General features: G+C 56.4%; 2 protein-coding genes across 2 annotated transcripts; one reads left to right on the top strand and one right to left on the bottom strand.

Annotated features, from left to right (window-relative positions):
- The first annotated feature begins 532 nt into the window (after positions 1-532).
- Positions 533-16,715, top strand: LOC135317787 (electroneutral sodium bicarbonate exchanger 1-like). The gene is made up of 26 exons (XM_064474211.1): positions 533-645; positions 2,648-2,781; positions 4,127-4,208; positions 4,637-4,771; positions 5,104-5,239; positions 5,455-5,615; positions 6,546-6,734; positions 6,843-6,931; positions 7,064-7,221; positions 7,596-7,683; positions 7,957-8,103; positions 8,287-8,378; positions 8,822-8,996; positions 9,146-9,279; positions 9,874-10,119; positions 10,224-10,329; positions 11,256-11,417; positions 11,640-11,753; positions 12,118-12,279; positions 12,879-13,130; positions 13,919-13,987; positions 14,525-14,698; positions 14,800-14,937; positions 15,389-15,486; positions 15,994-16,098; positions 16,358-16,715. The coding sequence occupies exons 1-25, from the start codon at positions 534-536 to the stop codon at positions 16,079-16,081; spliced, it is 3,441 nt and encodes a 1,146-aa protein (XP_064330281.1). The 5' UTR covers position 533; the 3' UTR covers positions 16,082-16,098; positions 16,358-16,715.
- A 3,457-nt stretch (positions 16,716-20,172) lies between these two features.
- Positions 20,173-22,104, bottom strand: LOC104041754 (exendin-3-like). Its single transcript, XM_009501078.2, has 4 exons — positions 22,004-22,104; positions 21,079-21,231; positions 20,887-20,955; positions 20,173-20,275 (listed from the first exon to the last, which is right to left on the bottom strand). Exons 1-4 carry the CDS (start codon positions 22,102-22,104, stop codon positions 20,173-20,175), a joined length of 426 nt encoding a protein of 141 aa, XP_009499373.2.
- Between the last annotated feature and the right edge of the window lie 699 nt (positions 22,105-22,803).

The raw sequence follows: 22,803 nt of genomic DNA, 5'->3' as shown, positions 1-22,803 counted from the left end.
GGAGTCCTCCAGTGGTCTCTGATGGTCTTCCTCACCTGTCCGCTGGCTGAACTTTGGGTTTCCTTTGCCCGTATATAGTCATTGAATGAGCTCCTCGGTCCTTTAGCCTTGGACTGTCACAAGGGGCTGATTTAAACTAGTTCCTCGAGTGCTTATCTCGGCACTGATGTCCTGAGTCTCTGTTATCAATGAATTTACAAGCTTATTCAACATCTTTTTAATCCCACCTGGCACCAAGTTGCATTCTTCAAATCCCTGAAACTATCTTTGCAAGGGAGGAAACCACAAGAGAAGAAGGATGCTTACAATAAGGACTAAGTCAAGGACTGTCAGGGGTTTAGTTCTATCAGGAGACGCTGAAACACCTGTCCTTTACTGTAGGAGGCTGCGCCGCCTGCGGCCGAGCAAGAGTTAACTCCCGCCCCGCAGCGCCCAGGGCCGTGAGGGGCCGCTCCCGCTTCCCGGGCCCCGCGCGCGGGCGAGAGGCCGGCAGGGGCGGGGCCACAGCCAGGCCAGCTGAGCCCGCCTGGCCAATGGGCTGCTCGTCCCGTACCACGTGCGGCCGGGAGCGGGCCGTGAGGCGGGGCCGCTGGCGCGCGCGGGGCGGTTGCGGCTCGGGGCCTGGCGGCGTCGGGTCGGCGGGCGGTGAGCGGCTGCGGCGCGGGCGGGTTGTTCGGGGCCTTCGGTCCCCTCCTTCCCCCCCTCCTTCCCCCCCCTCCTCCCCCCCCCCCCCGCCCGGGTTTCGCGCCCCTCTCAGTGTTTTCCTTTCCGTCGCGTCGTTGTCGCTGCTTCTGTTTCATTGTAGTTATTGACCTGTTCCTCCCTCCGGGCCCGAGCTTTGCCCTTCTGGGTCTCTCCCCGCCCCGCCGGTGGGGGCCGAGCGAGCGGCTGTGTGGGGCCGAGCTGCGCCCGAGCCGCCGCGGAGACGCTCTCGTTTGGCATCGCCGCGTGCTGTCAATAAAGCCGAGGCGGGGAATCCGTGTTATTTATCGCTTCGGATCTTGGTGGGGTTGGTCCCTTTGGGCGAAAAAAAAAAGACCCGGGGTTGATTTCGGGCCCGTTCTGTGCCGCTCCGACCCCATGGATCCGCGCCGTCGCCGCGTGGGCCCCGGCCGGGAAGCGCTGCTGTTGCCTGACGGGCTCTCGCTGGGACTTTTCTCCTCTTGTCGCCCCTTGAATGGGGAAAAGGAGACAATAAAAGCCTGGCAGGTCTCGCTGTGGCGCTGCCGTGTGTTGTGACGGGTGGGGGGGAGCTGGAGGAGTCTCTGGGGCTTTTTTACGGGGGGGTTTTGGGGAAATCCACCTCCCTGGGCAGGAGCAGCTGCCTGGGGAAAGAGGTGAAACGAGGGGCTTGGTTTGGGGTTTTTTATTTATTTATTTTCCTATTTTCTTTCCGTATTTTTTTTTTTGTCCGTTCTCCCTGTTTCTATGGAGGAGCTGCTTTTTCGGGCGGCCCCGGGTGTGGGCTGCTTGTCCAGGGGCGGCTCTGCCCACTCACTCCCCCGCTGCACCCATGGGACCCGGCTGGAGGAGCTGCAAATGAGAGGAGGGGAAGTAATGAATCTGCCCTGTAATTACAGCAATATAGCACCATTTTGCAGTTAATGTTATTTTGCAAAAGAGAAGGGAAATGGCATGACATGGCTTACGTGGATTTACCCTTTCCATTGCGGAATCCTCCAGAGTGGCAGAACCAGTGTGGGATATATCCCCAAAGTTCTGTGGCAGCGGGTTTGAAAGGGGGAAACTGTGGTGAGAACTCGAAAAAGTGTTGCTGTACTTGTGACACTGGATACTTTGCTTGATGGAACTGAAAAGGCAAGGGTACGGAATCCAGCCAGAAGGCAGGTGCAGGGAGCACACGCCAATGGGGATTTACAGGGGAGAGTGGATCCGAATTCTCCATCTACAAATCCCGAGTGGGACCCTAATCGTCCGGGAGCCAGGGGAATGCTGACTAGATATCAGGGGTGGATTTTATTTGGTGTCGGACAGGCAATGGCAAAAGCAAGAAATTGGTCAAAATTTTTGAAGTGAGACAAGAATTAAATGAGTCCCCTTCAGCCTTTATGGAAAGACTGAAGGTGGCTGCCAGAAAAAGTACCAATTTGGACCCAGAAAAAGAAAAACAAACAACCCAGAAGCAGCAATACACTTGGCCTCTATATTCATGGGACAATCAGCCCAGATATTAGAAAGAAACTTCAGAAAGTGGAAGCACTTGAACCTAGAGGTTTGGGTCAAATGCTTGAAGTGGCTTGGCACGAAGGAGAGCGGGGGAATCAACCCGAGCTGAACCCCTGGTTACCTTGAAGCTAGGGAATGAGAAATAGAATTTTTAGTAGATTCGGGCGCCGCTTATTTGGTGTTGAATACATGTAAAGGGAAATTCAGTCATAAATCCGCAGATGATGTTGTTGGTACGCCGGGGCAGAACGAAAATTGGCCCTTCTTAGAGCCCTTAAAGTTCAAACTGGGGAAACAATGGGTAACTCGCCAGTTTCTGTATATGCCCGAATGCCCGCTGCCTCTGGGAGGACGAGAGCTATTAAGTAAATTGGATGCACAAAGAACTTTTGAAGGTGGAGAGATGAAATTACGGATACCAGAATCAAAAGCCACAGAGGCGAGAGTGTTTATGTTACAGGATTCCCCAGGGAGGAGCAGGTTCCCGCAGAAGTGGAAAATGCAGTGATTCCTTTGGTTTGGGCGAGCGAAGTCCCGGGACGATCTAAGTTGGCAGAGCCGGTAAAAGCAACATTAAAACCTGGAGCCAGGCCGGTAAGACACCACCAATATCCTGTGAAGTGGGAGGCTCGAAAAGGGTGAGAGGGGTTAATTACCAAATATTTAGAACAGGGGCTTTTGGTGGAATGTGAATCAGAATCTAATAGTCCTCTATTGCCAGTAAGGAAACGTGGGGGCAAGGAGGGGGGCGACGAGGGCGTCCCCTGCTCCACCGGCGGAGCAGCCCCCGGTTTGTCCCCGTGGACACTCTTACCCACAGCCCATGATAACGCTGGCATCAGTGTAATGAATTCCACTTTGGGTGGGATGAACGAGATGAATCCTCCCTCCCAGGGCGGGTAGCCCTTGGCCCAGCAGGATGCAGCATTTCCACCCCATTTCTCTATTCGGGGTAGCTTTTGCTCCAAGCAGAAGTGGTGTCTCCCCGTGCCCCGAGTGTTGCAAGCGGGCAGAATCTTGGGGATGAAATAATGGCCCGCATTGTTACCCGAGAGGCTGATGTCATCAGCGGTCGCTTTATAAGGGCTCGCCCCACTGCCCTGAGGGACTCTGGCCTCCGGATTGATCAGGAGGTTCAGTTCTCCCCCCAACCTGGTGACCGACGTGAGGATGGACCCAACTGGGGGTTCCAAAATGACCCTTCTGGAAGAGTTACAGGTAGCCCAGCCGGGGCTCTGCCGAGGGGCCAAGCACCCCCAAACAGTTGGGAAACTCCCCCCAAAATCCCGTTTGGCGTTTCCCTGGAGCGCGGCAGGACGGGCGGGGGGAGATGCTTTGCACCGGGGAGGGCTGCGGGGGGCAGATTTAGCGTCGCTGTGCGGGGCACGGAGGCAAAGTGGTTTCTGAGAGAGAAGGGGACTTTCCCTGTGTCGCCCGCTTTGGGGCGTTTGCAAGCTGCGACTCCCAAATCCCACTGCGACACCCGCAGAACGCGCTCGAGCCTGCGGATTTATTTCAGTTGCGCTTTTACCTCATCAATTCAATAGTCCCAAAGCTTCCCCTTTGTGCCTCGAAGGTCGTTGGGCACCACTGAAAAGAGCCCGGCCCCATCCCCCTGACACCCGCCCTTCAGATATTTATAGGCACTGATGAGATCCCCGTGCAGCCTCCTCTTGTGCGGCTGAACAGACCCAGGTCTCTCAGCCTTTCCTCCCAAGGGAGATGCTCCAGCCTCTGAGCATCTTGGCAGCTCTGTGCTGGCCTTGCTCGAGCAGCTCCCGGCCCTTCTTGAAGCGGGGGCCGTGCCTGGAGGAGGAGGAGGCAGGCAGAGGCGTGATGCCCGTGGAGTCGCCCAGGCGCAGGGGTGGATGGTGGCCGGGGGCCCGTACGGGAGCTCTCCACAGCCAGCCCCAACTTTCCCCTTCTCGTTGCTGAGCAGAGGCATGACGAAGAGGCGGTCATTGACCAGGGAAGAACGAGCACCGTCGCCAATATTCACTATGAGAAGGAGGAGCTGGAAGGTGAGGCTCTGCTGAGCCCCTGCTAGAGGGGCCGCCAGCCCAGCGCGTTTTCCCCTTGCACAAAATCCCTACAAGGTGCCTTGCTCGGTGTCGCGTCACGTGCAGCAGGACGTGCCGGGCTTCTCACTAAAACAGCAGAGCGACCTTCTGTCGCTGCTTCATGAGCAAGTGTGCGTGTTGTCCGGCCGAGGCTGGAGGTGGAGAAGGGGTTTGGTACTTTCAGGGCACTTTGATGAGCCGGAGCTGTCCCTTGTTGCTCTGTTTCTGCCAAGTTTGAGGAAAATAGGCTTGGAAAAAGGAGGTCCCGCGACAATCAAATTCAGAGAAGTCGGTGCTTCTCCTGGGATTTAAGCGTGGCTTCGAGAGGCACCGGCCGCATCGACCGTTGCTGCGATGCCGAAAGTGCTGCCAATGGTGCTTTTTCGCAGGCCACCGGACCCTGTACGTGGGCGTGCGGATGCCGCTGGGGAGGCAGAGCCACCGGCATCACCGACCCCACAGCCAGAAGCATCGGAAACGGGAACGGGAGAAGGACTCTGCCCTGACGGAGCCGGGCTACCGCTGTACGTGGCGTTATTTAGCAAGACCCTCTTTTTCCCCAACTTTTCTCAAGTTTGTAAGGCAGTTAAATGCCTAATGGGTTTCGGCTCGCCTTCCTTAGAGGGATCCCGGGTTTAAAAGTGGGAATGTGGGGCAGGAGAGCTGCCCGTCGTTGTGCAGAGGTGGAGCAGATGCTTCTCCGTGGCTGTGTGCAGGGCCAGGCAGAGGCAGGGGAGAGGGGCCAGCCCAGTATTTCTGGCTGAGCTGGTGCCAGGCCGATGGGCCCTTTGGATGTGAGCGTGACGGGCCGTATTGAGGCATGGTAACGGGACGGGGCTTTGTCTTCTGCCCCCAGACACCCCATCCCAGCGGGTGCAGGTCATCCTCGGGACCGAGGAGGATGAGCAGCACGTCCCCCATGACTTGTTCAGCGAGCTGGATGAGATCTACGTGAAAGAGGGGGAAGGTGCTGAGTGGAAGGAAAGGGCAAGGTAAATGCCTGCTGCGGGCGCGGTGGGAGAGGGGTCCCCACACTGGCGGCACCCCTGGGCTCCGCTTTCCTCTCTGTGGGACGGAAGGAGCTTTGGCAGCTGCAGGTGCCGATGGGAGGAGTCGCCTCCTCTTGCTGCCCCGTAGCTCTAGGAAAGGCCTTGCAGAGCCGGGGCTGTTTTCTTGCAATGGGGCTGATGGCACCCGCTGTCCGCAGGTGGCTGAAGTTTGAGGAGGACGTGGAAGACGGCGGCGATCGCTGGAGCAAGCCCTACGTGGCCACGCTGTCCTTGCACAGCCTCTTTGAGCTGAGGAGCTGCATCACCAAGGGCACGGTGCTGCTGGACGTTTGTGCCAACAGCATCGAAGAGATTGCAGGTACCGCGGGCGCCACGTCCCTCCGGGAAGGGCCGAGCTCGGCCACAGTCGCTCCCAAATCGAGCCCTGCCCCAGCGGCGGGTCCTTTTCCAGAAGCCCCACTGGGTTTTTAAGTCATGGGTTGGGTTTGGATGTAGCCTGGGCATGCAAGAGTCGCACCAGCTTTTTCTTCCCATACGGGATCCTTTTGAGAGCAATTTGTGGGGTTGCAGAAGCGATTAGAGAATATTCTGCAGCCAAACAGGAGTGTGTGTGAGGGCGTAACAGGCTGCTCTTAGAAATACGGCGTCTGCGTAGGAGCCGAACCTCCTTAAATCAACTCTTTCTTACAAGCCGTTTCCTCACATTCTTTTTTTCCCCTTTGCCTTCTTAACATGCCGGGATTGAAGGGGTTTAAAGGCAGGGCTTACCTGGCAGATGCCCAAGCAGTGTCTGTTTGTGGGGAAGGTAACTGAAGTTGACTGAGAAAGCGGCTCTGGAGAACTGATCTGTGACTGGGAGGTCTCCATTCAGCCCTTTCAGGAGCTGCAGGAGCCGGAGCCGTTCTTAGCACGTTTCTCCCTGGGCTTGGCAAATTGCAGTCAATCGGCCAAGGAAGCTCTGGGAAAGCCCGTGCTCTAGATTGCCTAGAATTGGGTTAAGTGCGCAGAGTCAGACGGAAAGGCCAGGTCTGGCCAGAAAGTGGCATTGCTTAGAACGGGAAATACTTATCTTTGCAGAGGGATGAATAAGCGCTTTGATGGCGTCTTTTAGCGCAGGAAAAGTCTTGCTTTCATTGCAAAGGCTGAACTGTATGAAAATGTCTTGCTAAGCAAGGCTGAGCCCTCCTTAGGGTATCCTGCGTGGTGCAGCCTTCTCCAGGGGCTGCGGGGGTCGGGACTTGGCGGGGGTTTCTTCTCTGCCGGCTTGATTTCCCTTTGCCGTCCCCAGATATGATCCTGGGCCAGCAAGAAGAGTCCGCCGAGTTTGACGAGGGCGTGCGGGCAAAAGTTCGAGAAGTGCTTCTGAAGAAGCATCACCACCAGAACGAGAAGAAAAGAAACAACCTTCTCCCCATCGTCTGCTCATTTGCTGATGTGAGCGAGAAGCAGTCGGACCCACACCTCCTCGACAAGCCAGGTGAGGGTTTCTGCCGGGCTTTGGCCCCGTGAGACTTGTCCTGCAAAAGGAGAAGCGTCGCACTTGCTCCTTGTCCGTCTTTCTGAGTGTCTTTCCTTTTCCTGCCAGCCCAAACACTCACCCCTCACCCTTCTGCCACCGCTGCGGAAGCTAAAAGTGGGGTGAGCCACGAGAGCAGCGCGATGGATTTAAGCAAGGTGAGACGCTTGTGGCTTTCTGACGCCTTTAGGTGCAGATTTGCTCTTGCAAACAGGGCCGCAGAGTGTGCTGTAGAGTGCTGTGGGCTTTGGGTTTGGGGGAAGGGCCTGAACATGGCTTGTCGTGCCCAGGCGGAGCTGCACTTCATGAAGAAGATTCCCACCGGTGCTGAAGCGTCCAACGTGCTTGTAGGAGAGCTGGATTTCCTTCGCCAGCCCATCGTGGCATTCGTCCGCCTGACCCCGGCTGTCCTCCTCTCGGGCCTGATGGAAGTTCCCATCCCCACAAGGTCTGCGTGAGGAGCACAAAGCTTTTCTTTTCCAAACCCCCAACAACACAACACCCAGTTGCGTGCATCAGTTTGGTGTCCCGAGGGAACGCGGGCAGTGGGAGCAAGCACATTTCTCCCACTCCCATCTCCTCACCCTCATTTCTCCCTTCCCTGCTGGATCTTTGAAAGCCCTTGGCCAATTCTAATGAGAGTTGGCCCAAAACTGAAATTTGCCACCATCGGTTGTGATGAATTTCAAATGCGTGGCGGAGGCGGTGAGCCTCTGTGTCCCGTCTCGAGCCGTGCTCTGGGCTGGGAGCTCCCGGGCATTCCCTGGGGTGCCCTTTGAGCAAGGACACGTTCTTCTCCCTCACTTTGTTCCTCTTGCCCAGGTTCCTGTTTGTTTTGCTTGGACCGCAAGGAAAAGCCCATCAGTACCATGAGATCGGCAGGTCCATGGCTACTCTCATGACGGATGAGGTGCGAGGAGATAAGAGATGCCTCCGGGTTGTTTTGGGCTTCCTTCCCTTTTCGCTGTGTCCGAGGCAGCGAGGAAGAGGCGTTGCTGTCCCAGCTGCCCACAGCTTTCCAGAGAGCCACCCTTTGCTGGCGCCCCAAAGCAAACCTGTGGATTTGCACCCGCCACCACCCCCTGGAGGCTGAAATCCCACTGGGTGCATCCTGTGGCTCGTCCTTCTCCCCGGGGTCCCCAGCACGCTGTCCCCAGCGGTGGCATTGCCCTCCCCTCGGCAGGTTTTCCACGACGTTGCCTACAAAGCCAAGAACCGGGCTGACCTCGTGGCCGGCGTCGACGAGTTTCTGGATCAGGTCACGGTCTTGCCGCCAGGAGAGTGGGATCCATCGATCCGAATCGAGCCCCCCAAAAACGTCCCTTCGCAGGTGGGTGCTGTGGCAGAGGGGGATGCGAGGGGGCCGGGCAGGACGGCGGCACGGCTGGGGATGGTGCTGAGGGGCCTCGAGTCACGAGGTCCCAGTTTGACCCAGTCACACACGCGGACCAGAAGCGAAAGAAGCCCGTGGTAACAAATACGTCTCTTCATTATCTTATCTGGATTTGAACAGGAAAAAAGGAAGGTGCCAGGAGCTCTCGATGACAGTGCTTCTCACAGCAAGCCGGAGAAGCACAGTGGTCCTGAACTGGAGCGGACGGGAAGGTGGGAGCTGTGATAGTTTGGGTTTTTCTCCTGTTTGCCTCTGAAATCTGAGCATGCAGCTCCTGCCCAGCAGGATTTAGGGGTTAGTGAAGGGGCCAGGTGGGAGATGTGGGCAGCTGAGCTGAGCCACAGCATCACTGCACACAAGGTTTCTTGCTTTGGGGTGGAAGCAGATGTGTAAATAGCTCCAGGCAGAGCTCTGCTGCTTCGGAAAGCAAGGGCCTGTTGCAAGAAGAGAGGATAGGCTCCCGGGTTATTTCCTTTCTCTTGTTGTTGGAGGGATTGTTTGGTGAGCGTCAGTTTTTGCTGGGTCTAAAATGGGTAAAGGCGACTGCTGCTTCTTAGCCATGAGAGCTCTTCTGTGCCTGCGAGTGTCCTTTTGCAGCAGGGACAACTCCATGGGCTCTTCCAGGAAACGAGTCCCTTTTTTTCCCTTCTTCCAGGCTCTTTGGAGGTTTGATCCTGGACGTGAAGCGAAAGGCCCCGTGGTTCTGGAGCGACTTCCGGGATGGTCTGAGGCTGCAGTGTCTGGCGTCCTTCCTCTTCCTCTACTGTGCCTGCATGTCCCCTGTCATCACCTTTGGGGGGCTGCTGGGGGAGGCGACCAATGGCCACATAGTGAGCACCTCTCTCTGTTGGGTGGCATGGGGGAGGATGAAACTCTCGCAAAAGTCCTTGCTGCGGGGAATTTGCTTTGGGTTTGGGGGTGTTTCCCCCCTCCCCGCTAATGATTTACGTATTCACGGCTGCCTCTCTTCCCCGGCCAGAGTGCCATGGAGTCGCTGCTGGGCGCATCCATGACCGGCGTGGTGTATTCCCTCTTTGCTGGGCAGCCTCTCACCATCCTCGGGAGCACCGGACCCGTCCTTGTGTTCGAGAAGATCCTTTACAAGTTCTGCAAGTAAGGCTGCTGCCGCGGCTGGGTGCTGCGAGAGCCTTCGCAAGAAGGCAGCCATGGAGAAAAGATGGTTTTGTCGGTGGCAGTTGTTAGATTGAAGTTGTTTTCTGTGTTTTGATGATTGTATTGAAAAGCAGGACCTTTTCATGTGAAATGGGGATTGTCCAGGACAACCCTTTGGTTGGGATGACTTGGATCCTTATTGCCCTGTTAGTGCAATTGCATTTCGATTGAGCCCCAACTCGCTGGCAGCAGGTGACTGGGTGCAAACCCAGCCAGGGTTGGTGTTGGGGCGTTGGGGTGATGTGGCAGAACACCACCTTCCACCACAGGGCCCTGACCTCCATTAGCTTCCAGGGCGTTAACCCAAGACAATTGCTAAATGGTGATAAGGGAAGAATTGGCCTCCTCCTGCGGGTCCCCCCCCTGCACCGCAGCCCTGGGGCCGCCCGTAGTAGAACAGGGCAAGTGCATTTACCATTCCCAGCCTTGACACGCTCCTGAATCGCTGCCGATTTTCCCTGAAGGAAGGCAGGCAGGCACGGCTCGGAGCCTCTTGCTGGCCTCTGCACCCTTCTTGTTCTGTTGGTTTCCCAGGGAGTACAAGCTCTCCTATCTCTCTCTGCGGGCGTGCATCGGGCTGTGGACTGCCGCCTTCTGCATTGTGCTGGTGGCCACCGACGCCAGCTCTTTGGTGTGCTACATCACCCGCTTCACCGAAGAAGCCTTTGCCTGCCTCATCTGCGTCATCTTCATCTACGAGGCTCTGGAGAAGCTGAGTCACCTGCGAGAGACCTACCCTGTGCACATGCACAGCCAGCTCGACCTCCTCACCCTCTACTCGTGGGTTTTTTGTCCTCCTGAAACGCCGCTGCCCCTTGGCAGGAGCTCAGGGTTGCGCCTCCGTCGTCTTTCCCTTACCCCTGCCTTGGCTTCTCTCCTCCCAGCTGTAAGTGTGAGGCACCGACCCGTCCCAGCAACGAAACCCTGCGCTTCTGGGAGAGCAACAAGGTCAACGTGTCCGGCATCGCCTGGGAAAACCTCACGGTGACTGTAAGTGGCCCGAGCCACTGCTTCCTCGCGCCGCGGCCACGGGCTCAGGGGCATTTGCACGGTGCAAAAGTCAGAGGCCTTCCGGTGCTGATGGGCTTCCAGCTGTGCTGGTGCTGCTCTGAAGAGTCACGGCTTCAGTCTGATGGGGGGGTTTAACCTGCTTGGTCCTGTGAAGGAGAGTCTGCCTTGTCCCGTCCACCTGGTCCCCAGCGCTGTGGGGAATAACTGTCCTCCTCAAGCCTGTTGCAGGACAGTGTTCCTGCCCGGGAGCGAGGTTAAGTGGGTGGTTTGATTCTTGTAGCAGTTGGAGGACTTGAGTTCATGCTGGAAGGGAGTCATTGGCTTCCTGAAGTGGTGCCTAATACCTGCAGGCCTGGCTTGCTCACCCAGCGTGTCCGTAGGCGCAGGCATGAATTTGCATGTCTGAGCAGTCTCTCGGGCTGTTGTTGCTGGAAGCAGAGCTCAGGCACAGGGTGGGGGGCTCGTATGGGCGTCTTCGTCCCCTCTGGGCCGTGTCCTGGGAGCCCTGCCCTGGGAAGGGACGCTTTGCCTCTTCTCCCTTCCTGTCACGTCTGTCTCAGCTCTCCTGCCCTGTTCCCTTGCCCTGTCCCCAAGAGCTGCCAGCACGTCCTTCCCCTCCGGTGTCACCTCCAGCCGTGGTTACCTGCCATTCAAGCGGAGGATGTGGCGTGGCTCTGTGGCGTGGTGTCCCGTCACAGCTCCTCTCTCCGCTCTCCTCTGTGCAGTTGAATGTGTCGCTTGTTCAGGTGCTGCTGCTGCTGCTGGTTACCTAGAAATCTCCGTGGGCAGCAGCAGTTACAGGGTCGTGGCTCTTGGCCCAAGAGCCTCACAGTGACCCCCCGGTTCCCCGAGGTTTCCTTGCCGCACGGGCACTGCCTTTGTGTGCTGACGCTCTGTTTCTGCAGGAATGTCGGTATTTGCACGGCGAGTTTCAAGGACCTGCCTGTGGGCGCGATGGCCCCTACGCACCTAATGTCCTCTTCTGGTGCTGCATCCTTTTCTTCTCCACCTTTGTCCTGTCGAGCTTGCTGAAGAAGTTCAAAACCAGCCGTTACTTCCCAACCAGAGTAGGTAGAAGCTGGTGGCCAGCAGCAGTCTCCACGCTCTTTTCCCCAAACGGCTCTCGTGGAGCACGCAGCAGTATTTGCCACCGCTTGGTCGAGCTGGGAAACGTTGCCCTTGAAGGCCAAGCCCTCCATCGGCTGGGCTGTCCCTCACGCAGCTCCATGAGTGCAAAGCCACTGTAGCATTTCCGACCTGCCCCTTTCAGCTCTGGTTTCTTGCCCCAGGTACGGGCCACAGTGAGCGACTTTGCCGTTTTCCTCACCATCGTCATCATGGTGCTCATTGACTTGGTGACTGGGATCCCGTCCCCGAAGCTCCACGTGCCCCATGTGTTCAAGGTAAGGGGGTGTTTTGGCGCGGAGCTGTTTGCGGCCCCTGGGGATGCCACAAGGTGGTGGCAGGGCAGGGCAGGACGGGGCTGAGTCTGGAGGAGATGCGGGTGGTGTGAGCACCTCCTCTTCCACCTCCGAGCGCATCCTTTCCTTGTGGGAACGAGAAGACGGCCCCGCCGCTCTGGAGACGCGCAGGAGAAGCAGCTGTAGGTGCTGGCAAAGAGGCCGCTGGCAGTGCTGAACCCCCTGGGAGAGGGTGACTTGAAGCCAGGGCTGGGAGCTGCTCTGCCCCAGGGCTGGAGGGGAAACTGAAAGGCAGTGAGGTGGCTGGGCTGGGAGAGGATCGTGACATGCGTGTGCTTTGTCGCAGCCGACCAGAGATGACCGCGGGTGGTTCATCAGCCCCATCGGCCCCAACCCGTGGTGGACGGTGCCGGCTGCGCTCATCCCAGCTCTGCTCTGCACCATCCTGATCTTCATGGACCAGCAGATCACGGCTGTTATTGTCAACAGGAAGGAGCACAGGCTGAAGGTAAGGGGCTGCAAGAGATGAGCCCGTCCCCAGCCCACTGTGGGCTGCAGGAGTGGGGAGAAGCTCCTATTCCAAAAGCTTTGGGAAGGCGTTGGTGTGGGACGAGGTCGGGCTGCGTGGCAGGATGCTCTCCTGGGTTACTGATGACCCGGGGAGCAAAGGGCAGGGGAGGGGAGGTGGGCAATCTTTCGGAGCAGCAAATCAATCCGGGAGCAAGAGAGAGGAGGGCTTTTGTTTGAAAACGCCAGCGGCAGCTGGGGGAAGGAATCGTTCTGAAAAGCTGCCAGGGATAGCTCAGAGTCGCATCTTCTTTGCAAGTGGTGGCAATTTCTCTGTGAATGAAGAGAGAAAGTCGTTTTATGTCTCTTTTGTGAGAAGTCGATATCACGCAGCCTCTCGCAATCCGCTTTGTCTGAGCCCCTGTCAGATTTCCATGCGAGGGGCTTGCACAGAGACTGGCTACATCCTGATTTGTTTCCAGTCCTTGCTTTAAATTTTCAAGAAGCTGACTTCAGCTCAGTAGGGTGGGAGCGTGACTTGCGGCGTTGTCGTTGCTCTTCTGCTGTGGGACACTCTGCCTCTTGCTTTGCTCCCTGCAGAAAGGATGCGGGTACCACCTGGACCTTTTTGTGGTGGCCGTGATGCTCGGGGTGTGCTCCGTGATGGGGCTGCCCTGGTTTGTGGCTGCCACCGTCCTGTCCATCACCCATGTGAACAGCCTCAAAGTAGAGTCTGACTGCTCAGCTCCCGGGGAACAACCCAAGTTTTTGGGGATACGAGAGCAGAGAGTCACTGGCTTGATGATCTTTGTGCTCATGGGCTGCTCCGTCTTCTTCACTTCTGTGTTAAAGGTAAGAGGAAAATGGAAAACACCCAACAACCACGCGCTTTTGGGGGGTTCTGAAAAACAAGAGTCCCCCCTTCCCAGGCCTGAGTAGTTGTGGAGCAGACGAGGAGGTGAATCCCAGCCCTTGGGGCTTGACCCGCGGTGGGAACCAGCCTTGGTCACGCTTTCCAGCCCTTCAGGCCCCAGTTTGCTGTGCTCGAGGCAAGCGAGCACGACGAATCCTTTGATGTTCAGGCGTCTTTCAGGCCCACCCGTGTTTGTGGGTTACAATTAGGCGCGTTCAGAGCAGTACCTCTGCTCCCTTTCAAACAGGCAGCACCTTCTCGGTGGCGATTGGCTCCCGCAAGCGCCTCAGAACAGCCATTCCAAGTAGCCAAACATGCCGAAATGGTCCCCGAGGGCTTCCTTGCGTGTTCCTCCCACAAAATAATGCCATCTCTAGGCTAAAAGGAGGCCCAGCGCCTTTGCGCGTTGCCACAAGAACACGTAGAAATGGTTTTCTACCGTCACAGAGCGTGGTACGCGGTGGCACGGGTGAAGTGACCTCTTTTCCTCCCACCTCTCTGGAAAAGAGGCTTATTGTGACAAAAGGGAACTCAGAGTCTGTTCAGCCTGAAGCAGAGCGTTGGCTCCCTCGCACGCACAAAATCTCTCCCGGTTAAAATCCGACCCACCTCCAAGCCCGTGGGTGCTGCAGAGCTTTGGGCAACTTCAGGCAGTGCCCGTAGAAGAGAGTGGTAAGAGTGAAAATGTGATGGAGAACAAAACGAAGGATTCCATTCTTGTTTTCAGTTCATCCCAATGCCTGTGCTTTACGGCGTCTTCCTCTACATGGGTGTGTCGTCCCTCAGAGGAATTCAGGTAGGGGCTCTGTTACAGCGCGCTGCACGCCTGCTCCCTGGTATTTCCCGGCCGTAGGAGCGGGCAGAAAGCAGTGGCGTGGGAAAACACCTCTCCGGGAGCAAGCGCTGAAAGTGTTTTGTGTGAGCAGCAGCTCGGGGGAGGCCCAGGAGGGGCGTAGGGCTGGGGGAGCGGGCACGGTCAGGGCTCTCTGTGTCACGGCTTAGGGCAGGTCGGGCTTTGGTGAGGTGGAAGCGGGGGAATTCAGTGCCAAGGGAAGGCAGTTTCTGCCACCGGTGGAAATCCTTGCCGGGGGATTGGGTGGGCCAAGAAATGGCGCTGAGAGAAGAACGTGGACTCCTTGCAATTTGGTGGGCAGCTCTGGCGGGCAAGCTGGGTGGAGCGAAGGGAAAGTGGGGGCTGCTCCCAGGAGGAAGCGAGCGGGCTCCGCGACCTCTCCTTGCAAGCGAGACCCTGAGAACTGCGTCCGCGTCTCCACAGGGCCAGAAACCTTCCGCAGTCCCACGGTGGCAACTTTTCCCCCTTGGCTTTTTGCAGTTCTTCGATCGCTTGAAGCTGTTCTGGATGCCGGCGAAACACCAGCCGGATTTCATCTACCTGCGGCACGTGCCCTTGCGAAAGGTGCATTTCTTCACCGCCATCCAGCTGATCTGCCTCGTCCTGCTCTGGGGCATCAAGGCGTCCCGTGCCGCCATCATCTTTCCCATGATGGTAAGAGCCGCTGCCGGTGTCGGCAGCAGGAGGTTTGCAGCGTTGGAGGGAGATGTAGCGTCGCCTCTGGCCTCACCGCATCTTCCCTCTTCCTCACAAAGGTGTTGGCTCTCGTTTTTGTGCGGAGAGTGATGGATTTCTGCTTCTCCAAGCGAGAGCTCAGCTTTCTGGATGACCTGATGCCAGAAAGCAAGAAGCAGAGGTTGGGCGACGCCAAAACCGAAGCCCAAGAGGAAGAGGTAACGCTTGCTGGGGGCTTGGGGCCGGATGTCTCCCTTGGGCTGTGAGATGGCCTCTTTCTGTCCCAGCTGGTCTTGAAATGTTGGGGGAGGAGCAGAACGCAATAGAAATAGATCCCAATAGCCCGGATCCCACAGCTTCAGCGTGTCTTTCCTTGAATTAGCAGTGAGCTTAACACTTGAGTGAGGGAGAATTTTAAAGAGTAGTCTTTGAGGAAAAAAGGTGAGGAAGAAGATGATGATGGTGATACTCACGGTGGGAAGATTTGCTGCTAATAGTGTTTTTAAGCCTTGCAAAACGTTTGGAGCGGAGGTCGATACCCTGCTGCACTAAGAGCTGAAGCTGCCATGGGTGCCAAGGAGAGGGCACATGCAGCGCTTTTACCGCCTGGTGTGTTTCTCTCCACTTTGGTCACAGACGGAGAAATTGATTTGTCCCTTTTTACGCCAGGAGTCCCAGAAGACGATGGCAGCTGCTGCTGCAAATTGCGTTCAGCTGGAACTGGGGGAGACCAGCGGCTTGGATATCCCACAGCAACCCAGTGACAGGTAAAGCCCCGTGGAGGCCCAGGGCCCCTGGCAGGATGGATTTGCAGGGGTTTGGCCCAATCTTCTCCACTTGCCTCTTTCCTGAGCATCCCTTAGGCACCAGCAGTCAGCTTGGGGGGAAAATCAGGGCTGCAGGAGGCGATGGCAGGGCTCTGCCTCCAAGCAGAGTGGCTGCACAGCTCACATTGGAGCCCGGGCACCCTCATCGTCAGTGACTTTACGCAGCTGGAGAGCCTCGTACTTCCAGCTGAGGAGCTGCAGGCATGATCTGTAGCAGCAGTGGCTTAGGAGCCCGCTCCAGGGCTGCACAGCAGCGAGAGCCGTTGCACGGAGCCGTTGCTCTGCAGCTCTCGGCCTCGCCTCCCAAACCTCCTCCCGCGGCAAAGGCCCCTGTGCCTGTGCTGAGCTTTGCTCCTCCGAGCCCCCCTGTTCCTCTCGCCGACGCTAACGCACTTGGTGCCGTCAGTTCCCAGAATCACGCGTTGCCCTGGGCAATATTTATTGCAGGGCTGATCCTTCGGAGATTAATATCTCAGAGGAGATGTCCAACATGACCGTGTGGAAGGTGCTGACGATGAAGAGGGAAACGCTCTGACTCTGGGGAGGAAAGAGGTAAAGGCTGGCCCGTGAGGGCGACCGTGCTCCTCTGCGGCGACGGCGCGTGCCTACGGCTGTGCCGTGCTCTGGCCAGCACTGCCGAGCGAGCGGCCCGGCCCTGGGCACAGGCAGCAGGGGCCGTGGCATGCAAACCAGCTCCTCCCTGCCGGGCTGGTGCCACACACGGGGCTGAATCGGCAGCAGCCGGCCGCTCTGGCGCTGACGACGCTCTCCCTCTTCTTCTCTTTCCCCCCGGCCCGGTTTTCACGACTAGGAATGTTGACTCTGAAGGAGAGGAGTGAGAACGTGACTCAGGGATGTGCCGACGCAGGCCCGGGGAGAAACCGCTTCCCTTCAGCCGGAGGATTCCCATTAAAGCCATGCAGATGTTGTCGGTTACCCTGGGTGTGCTTCAGGCGTTCAGTATCCCCAGAGCAGCAAACTGAGGGGCGCATCACAGTCCGTGGGAGCTGGGTGTTGTTACGCCTCCGTGTGTACGTGCGTGTGTTGGTGCGGTTTTGTAGTGGTCGAGGGGCTGCTACCGCTCCCTCATTCAGGGCTATTTTTTCAGTCTCCAATTCCTCCTCGCCTTTCTCTTTTCTCCAAATATAAACTCTGAATGTACACAAACACCTTCTGTGAGGTGTGACGCGTTCTGCGCTTGCCTCTTCGTCCCGAAAAGGTTCGTGCTCTGGCTCGGGCTCCTCCCTTGAGTTCACTCCCGCGTCTCTCCCTGGGCCGAGAGGGACGCCCTCCGTGGCGGGGCAGCGGAAGGACCCTCCGAGCAGTTGGGCCCAGGCGAAGGACGAGCATTTGCTGCCTGCGCTCCAGTTCCGCCCCCTTTGGTTCTTGTTTTGATTTCTCGCCTTTGCTTTGGCTCTGCCGTCGGCCGGGAAGGTGCAAAGTGCAGAAATGCCCCCTTCTTGTCCCCTGGCTGTCACCTGAATGGAAGGGAGCACTGAACATGGAGCGCCTTGAGTGCAGCGTGTGGTCGCGGGAGCGGGCAGGTGAGGCGTGGGGCTCTGCGCCCCGGGGCTGTCCCCTGCCTTGTTCCGCCGCTTCCCTGCCTTTTACCTCCCGGGGACTCTGGGTGGTTTCTTCTTCACCCCTGTCCTTGCAAAGCCTTTTCTCTCACAGGGAGGGACGAGCCAGGAGGGAAGCGGGCAGGTGCTTTTTCCCTCCTGCCTTTCCCTTCCTGCCGCTTTGCAGGAAGAAGCCGTCAAGCAGAGCTGGTTGTTGTGCTCCCTTCGCAGTCTGGGGGGTTGCTGGGCCGTGGTGTCACCCCCGGCACGCGCGGTCGGGTCGGGTGGCTCTGGAGCCTGGGAGGAGAGGAGGACCTGGAAGAAAAGGTGCCCTTGCATCCCTGCGCCTCGCTGTGGGCTCAGCACGGGCTCCAGGCTCTTGGCATCTGCAGGCGGTGCCCCGTGCCCAGCTGGGACGGGGCCGCACCCCCTCCTGCCATCGGCTTCTCCCATCCGCTGCGGGAGCCTTCTGAGCCGCTGGTAAGTCTTCCCTTCTCCCGATTTGTGCTCTCTCCTCTGGGGGCTGAGATGCCGGAGGGCCGGCCTTAGCAGTAAAGGCCCAGGCAAAGGCGGCATTCAGTAACTCCCCCTCTGCTCTGCAGTTCCTCACCTTTGTGGCTCTGTACGGCTGCTTTTCTTAAGGCCAAGCGTCATCGTGACTTTGTTTAGGTCCTTCGAATCTCGAGGCCTCTCTGACTCCCTAAAGCAACAAGCTTTAGTCCTCGTGCAGGCTGTTCTTGTTTCGGCTGCCTCCTTACCCCGGCCAGGTTTTGGCTCCGGGTCCCAGCCTTAGCTGAGCTGCACTAGACTGTATCAGTAACTCCCAACCATTTATACCCTGAATCACCGCTGCCTAAACGTGAGGCTGTAACGTAGCCCTTAAAACAGAGGTTTGGCCCCTAAGCTCTAGGGGTGAGGCTTTGGGGATCTGAAACTTAGGCTTTGAGTCTGAAAGGAGCGGGGTTCTGACAGAAGCACATTATCTATTGCATTCATGATTAAAGAATACACTGGCTGTCCCCAGACTTAACGTTCAGTTGCGGGACACAGCAGCATCCACGGCTGGTTCACTTCATCACCCTGGTTACACGCGGGGCTGGCGGGACCCAGCGCTCCGCCTGCCGGCCCCCTTTCTACCCCAGACACCCACGGACGGCTCCTGGTTTTGCCAGGGTTTCCTGCTTCCTTCTGCAGAGGAGAATTACACGGGGCAGGGGGAAAAACCCTCTCAAAGGTGCCTGGAGTTGCTTTTCCAGCATTTCCAGCTTCCCAGGCTCTGCCGGGGGCACAAGGAGCCGGGAGGGGAGGGGGCACAGCCGAGAGAGCGGATCCAAACTGGCCAAAGGGATATTCCATCTCATGGAACGTCATGCCCAGTGCGGTACCTGGGAGGGGCTGGCCGGGGGAGGGGGCAGCAGTCGCGGCTCGGGGACGGGCAGCGTCGGTCGGCGGGGGGGGAGCGGCTGTGTCCCTTGTGGTTTGGCTTTTTATCTTTTTCCCTTCTCCGTTTTCTTATATTATCATTATTGTTATTATTATCATAATCATTATCATTATTATTTTAATTATTAAACTGTGCTTATCTCAACCCACAAGTTTTTCTTTTGCTTCTGCTCTTCCGATTCTCTCCCCCATCCCACAGGGGTGGGGGGTGAGCGAGCGGCTGCGGGGTGTTTAGTTACCGACTGAGGCTGAACCACGACAAAGGAGCTCCCCGAATCCCCCGTGGGGCCCCTGAAAACGTTTCCCAAAATGAAGCGCATGGGAATCCCTATGGGGGGGAAAAATGGTGTAAAAAGGTTATAAATAAGGTGCTGACACATATGTTTTGTTTAATTATTTTATTTTTCCCCCGCTGCACTACTTGTAGAAATACAGGAATTACTTTTGTTTCGGAGATGCTGAAATATATTTATTTTATTGTAAGAGACGCTCTCGTTTGGCATCGCTGCGTGCTGTCAATAAAGCCGAGGCGGGGAATCCGTGTTATTTATCGCTTCGGATCTTGGTGGGGTTGGTCCCTTTGGGCGAAAAAAAAAAGACCCGGGGTTGATTTCGGGCCCGTTCTGTGCCGCTCCGACCCCATGGATCCGCGCCGTCGCCGCGTGGGCCCCGGCCGGGAAGCGCTGCTGTTGCCTGACGGGCTCTCGCTGGGACTTTTCTCCTCTTGTCGCCCCTTGAATGGGGAAAAGGAGACAGTAAAAGCCTGGCAGGTCTCGCTGTGGCGCTGCCGTGTGTTGTGACGGGTGGGGGGAGCTGGAGGAGTCTCTGGGGCTTTTTTACGGGGGGGTTTTGGGGAAATCCACCTCCCTGGGCAGGAGCAGCTGCCGGGGGAAAGAGGTGAAACGAGGGGCTTGGTTTGATTCTTATTTTAAAATTTTCTATTCCTATTTTCTTTTTGTACGTCTTTTCACAGATTTTCTTTTTAGAGTTTATTTTTCTTTTTTTTTTTTAATTTTATTTTTACTTGCTTTTTACTTTCTTTTCAGTTTCTTTTTAATTTCTAGAAAATGTATTTTAATTATTATTTTTAGTTTTTAATCTAGTTTGGTTTGTCTCTGCACGTAACGGCAGTGAGCTCCGCGCTGCGGGGGGAGGGGACCGCGGTGTCACTCGCCACCCCCCGCCCCAGAGCAGGGGCTGTGCGGGGAGTTCGCAATGGGGCGGGGGGATGAGGGTGCCTGCACAAGGTGGAAACTGCCCCATCCAGGGCGAGCAGCTCCTCCTCCCCGCGCTTCATTAGCAGTAAATCAAATTAGTTCATTAGTTAATTAGCATTAAATTGAGTCCAAAGAGGTTCTAGTTATCTTTCATATCGTTTTCTTTTTCAATTTCTTTCAACATCCCCTCTGGCACAGGTCCGGGGGCAGGGGGGTGCGTCCTGATTGCCCTTTTTCCTCAAATTCGAGGAATTGAGAGTAAAACGGGGCAGCTGAGCCAGGACGGGCATCGCAGCCCAGTGCCTCGAAACCCCCCCCCCAGGACCAGCGGCTTGTGGGATCCCAATGGGATGCTCGGGGGGGTGGGAGACGTCATGAACCGGCTGCCGGATTTAGCAAAGGTTTTATTACGATTTAGGGAAAGCTGCAGGGTCTGCTGCGCCGCGGGAGCGGTTACAGAGGAAACGGAGCTGAGACACGATCCCAGGTGAAAACTTTAGGAGGAGGCACCTGGGAAACACCGAATGGGTTAAAGCGGCCACGTGTGAGAAATCCTTCCCATAGAGTGTCCAATCGCTGCCAGCAGTGGAGGGGTCCGACACCCCCAGGCTGACAGTGCTGGATAGCCGATGCCTTGATTTGCCATTTAATTGTACCTTAAAATTAAAAAGCAAATAAACACCAAACAGTTTCATGGAATAGAAAGTCCCCCTAAAATCACTTTAGTAGCTTTGAGACAGCAGGGGTGATTTTCTCCTTTGCAAACTAGCCCCCACTTCGATTTGACAAGACCAAAACACGATAATATCTGTTATAAATGGAAATTATCCCACCACGTTAACACTGACACAAAGTGTAAAACAGCAGCACATGGTGAGAGCAGAACAGCTGCATCCCACTGTAAACTATTAAAGCACCCCCAACAGCTTAATTTTCCTTGTCTTATTTTATGGCAAAGAAACACCAGCGAATCCACGTGAGCCAGCAAAAATGAGAAGCAGCATCAGGCGTAGGGATCCGCGCTCTGCCTTTGCACTGCAACCACTGATTTGTGGCTACATTTTAAAATTACTCATTTGTTTGGTTTTAATTCGCCACCGTTGCCGTTTGGGATGACTTACGTGAGTGGTGGGAATGTTGCCGGGACAGGGATGCTGCGGGGCTCCTCCTTCAGGTACCTCTTCGTGGCGCTGCCGAGAATAAGAAAACACCCAGGAGAAAACTAAAACTGCGTTATCGATTGGGTCCAGGGGCTCGTGGTGTGGTGGGAGGTTATTTCCCAGCGTGGTCCTGTTCCCCTCTCCCCTTTTTACCTGTACCGCTTGGTGTTGATGAGCCAGTGCACAAAGTCCTTGGCCTTCATCTTGTCCAGGTAGCGGGTGAAGTCGCTGGTGAAGGTGCCCTCTGAGTGTCGCTTGGCGTTGGACGTGAAGCTTTGGGTGCTTTGCGATTCATACGCCTGCCATCTGCTCGGGAGAGGAGGACGGGGGAAGGAAAGGTGGGTTTAAGCACACTGGGGCATGGGCACCCTGTGCCCTCCCTGCACGAGCTCCCCAGGGCAGGGACTCTGTCCTCTAAAGTACTTTACTGTGTGCAGCAGCCCCCAGAAAAGCAATAATAATACTTTAAAAATAATTTTCAGTTTCGGGGGGGTGTGTGTTTATCAAGCCTGGCCAGGGTTGTTTCTGACGTCAGATATATGCAATATCCTGCCCCGTATTATCTGCCTTATGTCTTGCTTGGCTGTAGTGGGTTCGTGCCTCCACCCTGGTCCCTGCTTGCTGCTCCTGGGAGGGAGTGTGGTGCCACACTGAGGTTTAGATCGACCCCTTCCAGCTCCAGGATCGATAGCTGATGTTGGGGTCCCCCCCTTTCACAAATTCACCCTGGCAGAAGGTCCCCAAAGGGTTTTCCTCCCACACGGCTGCTGGCGTGGAGCGGGGCTCAGCACCCTGCCCAAAGCATCACCCCATCCCGGCTCTGCCCTGCCACGTCCCCGTGCAGCCCATCTCTGGTCTGACACAGCAGAGAAGTCTTGGGGGGCACATGGCAACGGCCCTGCGTGGGCTGGTAGAGAGCCAGGAGGGAGCTTGTCTGGATAAATACAAAAGAAACAGGCACATTGCCATAGCCCCAGAGCCAAGAGGGCTGGCAGCAAAGGTAACAGGGCTGAGCTGCTGCGACAGCCCCTGCCCACGACGGCCGTCTCCCCGGGCCAGCTCCCCCAGCACCCCGTACCTGGACGTGTCATCCAAGTCCTCGGGGCCCATCTGCCACCCTGCCGGGATCAGCACGGCAAACACCAGCCCGGAGAGGTACAGCCACCGGACGATCTGCATTTCTCTTTCTGGAGAAGGCAGAAGTCAAGACAGAAATGTCCAGGGTGGCCATGGCCACTGACACCCCCCGCCCCAGCCCCTGCAGGAGCCCTGGCAGCAGGGCATGGGGCAGATCCAGCACGAGACAACCTCCTTCCCAGGTGTCTCGGCAGCATTTTGACGGGGGCATGTGAAAATCCCATCCTCACCATTACCTATCGGCACGTCTACCGTTGCTTAGGCGCAGGCACACAGCCTCAAGAACGGGTTTCTATAACCTAAAGATACAACTCGTTGCAATAAACTTTATCACGAACATCCTTTTTTCTATCTAGGAGCAATATTTCTACCTTGAGCTTATCACCAGAGCGCTGGAGAACTTTCCTAACCATTACCTGCTTGGAAAAGCAGCTTTCAGAAGAATTGATTAATTAGAGCTTTACATTTCTTATCTTTGCTGGATGCCTTAGTAGTTCTGGGGGAGTAAAATGCCAACCCCCCACCCTTTATTTGCTGAAAATCAGGCTTTTGGTTGCCTATCACCAAGCACTTTCATTACTCTCATTTAATTTCTTCAGAGATTGGTAATAAAGAAGAGAGGAAAAGGCACTTACCTTGTGCAAAGACAGCCGGTCCCCTAAAAGCAAGGTCCTGTTTTCCTCCAAGCTGGTTGTGGCTAAACTCTTCTCCTTACCAGTGCTTTTAAGCGTGTTAGCAGAA

Source organism: Phalacrocorax carbo, chromosome 27 (genome assembly GCF_963921805.1).
Source record: "Phalacrocorax carbo chromosome 27, bPhaCar2.1, whole genome shotgun sequence".
Lineage (NCBI taxonomy): Eukaryota > Metazoa > Chordata > Aves > Suliformes > Phalacrocoracidae > Phalacrocorax > Phalacrocorax carbo.
This window is presented reverse-complemented; position numbering and strand designations above follow the sequence as displayed.